At 47.9% G+C, this 7,461-nt stretch overlaps 1 protein-coding gene across 4 annotated transcripts; it reads right to left on the bottom strand.

Annotated features, from left to right (window-relative positions):
- Window positions 1-428: 428 nt before the first annotated feature.
- Window positions 429-6,444, bottom strand: LYSMD4 (LysM domain containing 4). Of its 4 annotated transcripts, XM_036878698.2 has the most exons (4): window positions 4,862-5,055; window positions 4,523-4,581; window positions 4,325-4,362; window positions 429-2,818 (listed from the first exon to the last, which is right to left on the bottom strand). In XM_036878698.2, the coding sequence occupies exons 1-4, from the start codon at window positions 5,053-5,055 to the stop codon at window positions 2,207-2,209; spliced, it is 903 nt and encodes a 300-aa protein (XP_036734593.2). In that variant the 3' UTR covers window positions 429-2,206. The 4 variants fall into 4 exon arrangements, with proteins under 4 accessions (XP_036734593.2, XP_036734591.2, XP_036734590.2 ...); XM_036878696.2 differs by lacking the exons at window positions 4,325-4,362; window positions 4,523-4,581 and adding an exon at window positions 6,379-6,444 and having other exon boundaries at window positions 4,862-5,151; XM_036878695.2 differs by lacking the exons at window positions 4,325-4,362; window positions 4,523-4,581 and adding an exon at window positions 5,818-6,326 and having other exon boundaries at window positions 4,862-5,151.
- Between the last annotated feature and the right edge of the window lie 1,017 nt (window positions 6,445-7,461).

Here is a 7,461-nt window from a genome sequence, read left to right as displayed (position 1 = left end):
GGCCTCCACTCAGCCTCTGCAGCCTGGCCTCCCAGAGCAAACCCCGAGCATCACTTGTCTGATGAGATGATTCCCCAGGCTTCCACAACGTTAAGCACTATAGTTCAACTAAAAGGACCGAAGACTGCTGAACAAATCTATTTCTTTAAAACATTAACTCCCAGAAGACAATAAGAATGTAATAGGTAGAAAATGAGCTAAATGTTATCTCCTATGTCCCCTTCACAGAACAATTGGAGGCACATTATGCAGACTGATCAGTGAGGCTATGATGCTTACGTAACACTCTCTGTTCTTCACCTGCTGGGGAAACCTTGGGCACAAGCCCCAGGAAGGCACCCTGGACACGGACACCTCCGTCTCCTCCAATGCTGTCCCACATCTTTTAATTCTGACCAACCCCCAAATTAAAAAAAAAGAGGAATCAATTTTCCTTCACAGAAGAAATTATTTTATTCCATTTGAAAAAAAAAGAAAGGATACAGATATTCATTCCTTGCCAGGCAAGTCACTTTCCCACGGGAATGAGGCCGCCCCGAGCGCCGAGTTAACGGTGATGAATGTTAGACAATCCTGTGGCGCTCACAGGCAGTGAGCACAAACGTTTGGCTAGAAAAGCACTCACATGATCAAAATATTTCCTACAGCAAAAATTCACAAGTTCCGGAAGACCGCTTTGGTTTGGAAGACATTTAATTTTTAAAATACTTTAGATTTACTAATTGAACCAAAGGCAGATCATTTTCCACACAACTGAGAGGAGAAACTGGAAACCCACCTCAAGTGCTCTTCTGCCACTATTGCCTCTTACATGATGAGATTTCCTTAATTTTCTCTAGGCCTAATGAATCAAATGCCATGAACCATGCCCAAGCTCATCATGTGGGCAGCATTTTCCTCCCCGCGGACAGACCTCTCAGAGACGGAGCCCCCGGCCCCCGCAGCCCACTTCCATTCCTCCCCGGCAGGGGGCAGGCTCCTGCCAAAGCAGGCTCTCACCCGTCATCTCCCGCGCCCCACCTGCCCCACCTTCAGGGCCTCGGAGGCCACTGTTCCTGCCCGAGAGCCTCCGCACTTGGCACCACGATTGCTTTGTGATGGGAGGAGAAGGACAGACTGCACGTGAACAAGTATCAGGCCCAGCTTTTTATGGCCCTTCACAGCAAGGGTCACCTGTAGGCCCTCCATGACGTGTTTAGTCTTTTAACATTATGAGCTACATCGTAAACACAGTGATAATCACCCAAAGAAAACACAGAGCCCCATTCCCTGCTGTGGCTCTACAATTCCCAAGAACAGAGTTCACCCCGCACCACCCCACAGCACCAGGGCTGCTGCTCTCGGCCACGCTGGACAGGTGACGATTCTGCCTTAGAAGTGTCACATGTTGGGACCTCCTGTGCTCCGGACAATGACCAGCAAGAACTCCTTCCAAGAAAGCGGACTTTGGGAATCCATTCAGCGACTGCTGTGCGGGTGTCCTTCGGGTGAAACTGAGTGACAGCTCCCTCAAGCTCAGGCCACACCAGGTAGCAGCTTAAAAGAGGCCTGCATGTCAAACAAACTAAATAGCTCTAAAAGTACAAGGACCAGAACTGCTGTTTACTTAAATTAGTAATTTACTTACTATTTACTTAATATTGTGGCAATTGCATTTAGGGGTTTTCAATTCCAAAGTGACGAAAAGGCTGACTAGTGGGGCAAGTATGAAATAGGGCTTGTTCTGACTGTGAACTGTCACACTCTATAAAACAGTGACGTTCACCACTACTGGGGAGCCCCTCTGCCAGGGAGACCCTGCAAACAGCCAGGTCATCAGAGCCAACCCCAGGGGCTCCGATGCTGCGGGTCCTTTTGCCAAAGCCGCCCCACTCCCTCCACGCACATACAACTCGGGGGCCCACGCAGCGCAGCTGTGAAGATACTCACGGCCAGTCGCTAACTCCCTTCGAGAACTGGCACCTGTCATGTGTAAATGTCTCTCACCACACCTCTCCGGATGTAGGAGGCTAAGGGCGCTGCTGTTTTGGCTACCCAAGCCTTAGATTAGGCAAGGCTATTCCCCAGGGTGAGTGTTACTGAGAACACAACGGTGGCTTCTCAAGTGTGACCATATGACATGGAAGAGGAAATGTAGCACCACAGGATATGGCCAATGTCTGCTGAGGCACATCGGCAACCGGCTGCTCATGCTGGCCTGACTCTGCTAGTTCCCTGCCCGGAACGTCTGACTGAACTGGCTGTCTAAAGAGGGGATGGTTGGCACTGGAATCGCTAATCTGGGGGCTTGCCCTGGAACTGCACTCACTGCCATTGAGCCATTGGGGATAGCAGTTATGTTTAAGTTATTAGAGATCCCACCAGTAGCTTGTATTTTAAAATAGACCAAATAAAACACTGGTAAAACAATCCCAATTAGAAGCATGATAAAAACAACATTCCACCACTGAATTCCACAGTCGGCCCCATCTGCCGGCGCCTTCGGAGGAGCCAGGAGCAGCGGCTGACTGCAGGTCTCTACGCAGTAACTGTCACTTAAAAAGATTTCTGACTGTGCTGCACGCTCAATATTCTGGTCAATGCCCTTAAAGAAATTCATCAGTTGGCTGGATGGGGCAGCAGCACCTATAGGTGCTCTGTCTGGGTCTGGCTGTTCCTCGAAGGTCACTCTTGTCTCTGAGGTTGGGCTCAGGATGGGCCTGAGTTCTCTGTTGGTCTCTGTTAGAATCCCATGGTTTTTCACTGGAATTTTAATAGACTTCAAAGCATATAAGTCTTGTTCTCTGATGAAGTTGTTGACTTTCTTTATATCTGCAACCTAGGGAAGTCATGAAGACAAACATCATGAAATATGTAAACTCCTTAGAACTAATATCCAAAAAGTGGGTCTTGCCGCACCCCACCTAATGTGATGAACACTGGAAAACTGTACCTATAAACAAAATTAGTTTAGGCTGAATAACTTTGTTTTTAACCTGGCTTTAATGTATAGCTTAATCACTCAAATTTTCCTATAGATTTACAAGTTTCAATAATTTACTATCAGTTTTGGAAAAGATCTGTTTAAAGTGACTGCAACAAAATGCTTTCGGGTGAAACACAATCATGGTACTAAAAAGAACGCTGTAAACTCTTTCTCCTCTTTTTACTTTTAAGGCAATGGTGCCCCCATCTGGCTGACTTCACTCCCACATCAGAACCCAAGTCAGTAGCGGCAGTAAAGATTAGCAATTACCAAAGCAAGCCTCAGCTAGCCTGACACTCAGAACTTAGTTGACCTGTAATATGTTAGCGGGTGTGCCCTCATGATTCTGCCATGTTTTCTTTCCCAGGAGTACTGTATGGCATATAAACCTTCTTAAATAAAAGGAACCAGAGTTAATCCACTTTGAGGATTTCGCATTTCTTAATTAGAAAATGTAGGAAATCACAATTCAAGTTGGAGACTATGGACTGAAATCTATTCCAATATTAGGACTCCAGGAGAAAGGAACACCAGTATGAGTATTATTATAAAGTAAGAAAGTCCCTGACAAACTCCTATCATCAAATTTTAAGATTTACAATGGAGTGGGGGGAGGGTAGGTAGATGTAAGTCAAAGAAACCCCCCTTCAAATTAATGTTTGAAAACTTACTGAAAAAAGCACCAGAAGTGGACTTTGAGATTTGACTCCTAAGTCCACTTAGAGTGTAAATACGGCCAACCTTTAGATACAGCCTTATTCAAATCACCCATCTCCATTATTTTAATTATTTAGCAACTACTTTTTATCATCTAATTAAATTAGGGAGGGGAACATTTTAAGTCTATTATGTCCTCAAATGAAAGAATAAGGTGCTTTAGACCCTTGTCTTTGCTCCTAATTAACTACCTCAAATTTACTTAAATAGGAAAACTGATCCCTTAGCAGAGGCATTATATAATTTTCCTGGATTTATTAGACATCACCATTCCAAGTAGCCCACTGCATCTATTCAGGTCTTTGTAGGATAGGGTTCACTTTTTAGCCTATGTTCCATAAACCATACAGTTTGCCTTCAGATGCTGATTGTAACAGTCACATGAATCTCAGTATACTTTAGAGGCCATTATGTGTCCCAAGAGGCCTGTTTATTTCCCTGGGAAACATAACACCCCACAGGTGTTTAGCCATTTGCACCTCATTAGATAAATGAGAGACACTTTGAGGAAAAGGCTTTTAAAATAAGTTGGTTAGATAGCCTTAGAAAAAGCCATGGATGGTTGTAGTAAAAGGTTAGCAAAATGAATTAGTTTCAATCCATGAAAAAATGCAACAATTCCATAAATACGTTCCTACTTACTTTGCCATTGTTAATCACTCTGAATGTTAAAAACATAACTAAAGAGAGAAACAGGGTTATACAGATAGACAGCATTTAAAGGCTAAATCATGCAGCTCTAAAAGAAAGCAGGTAAAACTTTACCCATCAAATAAATTACAACCCGCAAGAAAGGGTCAGAAAAAGAGAAGTAGCCAAAAATTAGCAAGCACACCAAACAAATCTTGGATAAATTCTGCCTGGCATCTCCGGCCGCGTTAGGTGTTATATAAAATGTGCTCAAGTGGAAGTACTCTGCAGAGAGGAGCTGCCCCGTCACTTGAGATTCATATCCCTCACTCTTTGTGACCCCAAGGTTCAGCACTGGAAGTACTTCCTCCTGCCTTCCATCTCTGGCTAGACAGGAGAGTCCTTTACGGCTACAGCAGGCCTCTCCCAACCACCTCTGGGGGTCAGGAAGGGGCGGCAAGGCCCCCACTCTCTTCAGTGAGTTCCTCTGTTCCTCCCGACGCACAGGAGCCGGGGGCAGACGGCACCTTCACCTGTAGGGTTTCTTACTTTGCAGCCATACTGAAGGGCGAGCTTGTTGAGGCTGTCCTCCCGGGCCAGCTCCCGCTGCAGCAGCACCACATCCACTGCTCCTGGCTGGTGAGGGCGGTGGGCACCCTTCTTCTGGCGCTCCTTGCCACGGGGCTGCAGGGCCACCTGCTGGGACTCTTCCTCAGAGGAGTCCCCGGAGTCCCCACCACCATTCTCAAACATGTAAACATGGCTGGTCGGAGACCTACAGACAGTGGCTGGGCCCTGGAAGGTCTTGGTTAACACTTCCTTTGGCCTCATTTTCTTTACTGAAAACCAAACTCAGGGTTAATTCCACACAAGGCATATTCATTCCTCTGTGGCTACATTAAATGTCTTGGTGGTAGAAATTAATCCTTTCCCTAAATATTGTAAATGATCAACAACTACTATTAGCACAAAAAAGAATGTGCTTCTGCTGATGGGAGATGGAGGGTGAAAGGCAAATAAAATAACCATTTTTTGTTCTAATTGCATGCTTTTTGCAAAAGTATCCCTCTTCTACTCCCCTTACTCCTCATCCATAGCTGTGTCTTCCCAAAACCCACATATGTAGAGAAATAACTCCTCTTGTCTCAGAGTAGCGAAAGCAGCTGCTAGGATCCTTGCAGTGAAAGCTAAGGACTGTTCCCAGCTCCCTTGCACTGAGAATCTTAACTCAGAACCTTTGTACAAAATTCTTGTTCAATACTTTACACATTCCAAAGCACCTTCCCCAAGAAGGTCAGGCCTAGGGACACTTGCTTAGAAGAACTATGAAAATAAGATATTCCGGTTTTGAAACAGCTTGAATTATACGACATGTGGGGCAAGTCAGGGGCAAAATTCCTGTTAAACAAAGGAATTGTCAAGTTTCTAACAGGTCCCTTTGCCTTCATTATATCCCAGGTCTGGTTTTTATTTTCACTTCTAGTCAAGGGCTGAAGCCACCATACCTTCTCTCTCTCCTCTCCAAATTGTTCCAGTGAGAGTCCAGAAATCACATCTCAAATACGGGGAGTGACAGCCTCACACTGAGCTGACATCTTGAGCACTCGGGAACAGCCCGTAGCGCCAGCGCGACCCCATCCGCCCTCGGAGGCCGTGGCCCGGGCCCCCTCCACCCTCGGCCGCCTAGAGTCCCTGCCTGCAGGATGCCCCGGCTCCCAGGCCTCAGTTTCCCTCAGAGCCCGTCCCGTGAACGGGGTGGGGGTAAGGGGTGTCAGTGACGAAACAAGAGCTGATTGAAAAAAAAAAAGGACAAACCAGGGAACAGCCGGCCCCTACCCTTAGATGGGCGGGGCCGCAACTTCCCACAAAGGCAAGACTTCCGACCTCTGACCTCCAACCCCGGCAACCTCTGGCCAGCCCTCACGGTCTTGGTCACCACCCCCCCAGCCGCAGAAGACCCAGGAGTGGCGGCCTGCCTCGCAGCCGACCAGCGGGGCTGAGCCACGGCGCCGCAAAGAACGCAGGCGGCCCCCCTATCAGCCCCTCGGCCCCCGCCTGCAAGTTACCTCGGTACCTCTGCGCCCGGATACCCGGCGACCCGTCGCCGCCACCGCTGCCGGGCCTGCTGATTGGCTGCGAAAGTCAGCAGGTCTCCGCGGGGTGGGGACGGAGAGGCAGCCAGTGAAACCTGCGGTGGGCGGGCACTGGGACGTGCCGGGGCTGAGAGGTCAGGACCGGACCAATTATGAGCGCGGCCCGGGGCCTGGAGGCGGGGATGGGCGGGGCCTAGAGGCGGGGCGGGGGCCTAGAGGCGGGGCGGGGGCGGGGGCGGGGGCGGCTTCCCCTGACTTGTTTCTCTCGCCGCCCGCCTAACAGGGCTGTACCCGCTGGTCCGGGTTCCAGGATTTTCCTCTGCTCTAGGCTGTAAAACATTTCAACGTCTCTCTCCCAGCTTTCTGAGGGGCCTCAATGTTCTCACCTGAGAAAGAGGACCTTTGCCTCGCACTGTGCGTCAATGGTCTGAAAAGAGGAAGCGGACTCCCAGTAGGGTGGGTGGCGCCGGCCCGGGCCAGCGGAGAAAGGCCCCCTCTGACTTGGCCTAGTCCGAGAAGGGTCTCTGCATTCCTAGCCTTTGCCTGCTGGGACCACAGAAGGCCTTTGCTCCGCCCCGCCCCGCCCATGAGGTTAGAAAATTCAACGTTGTAAAACATTGAACCACAACAACAGGGAACAACAACAAAAATTACCAAATGTCAGATGGCGGAGGACTCCTCAAACTTAAAAGTGATGGATTGACTCTCTCACACACTAAAGCACAATCGTCTAAAACCTCAACCCAAGAAAGGAAACCAAAATTAAAAGCCGAACAATCATTTGGGGAAAACGAATCAACAAACACACAAAAGATCAAAATCTTTTGACAGACCTCATCACATCAAGACCCCAGTACATTACTGGGTGGAGAGCATGAGCAGATAATTCACCAAAGAATACAAATGGTTAACTGGGGAAAAAAAATGAAACCTCAGTAACAATCAAATTGAAGAACAAAGCAAAAGAACTAAAGATCTCAGAAACCCCTTTTATGGCTTTCTGTCCCACTTAAAATAAAAGTCAAATTCTTTTATGTTGCCAAATTTCAGGTTGGT

Source organism: Manis pentadactyla, chromosome 18, assembly GCF_030020395.1.
Source record: "Manis pentadactyla isolate mManPen7 chromosome 18, mManPen7.hap1, whole genome shotgun sequence".
Classification (NCBI taxonomy): domain Eukaryota; kingdom Metazoa; phylum Chordata; class Mammalia; order Pholidota; family Manidae; genus Manis; species Manis pentadactyla.
This window is presented reverse-complemented; position numbering and strand designations above follow the sequence as displayed.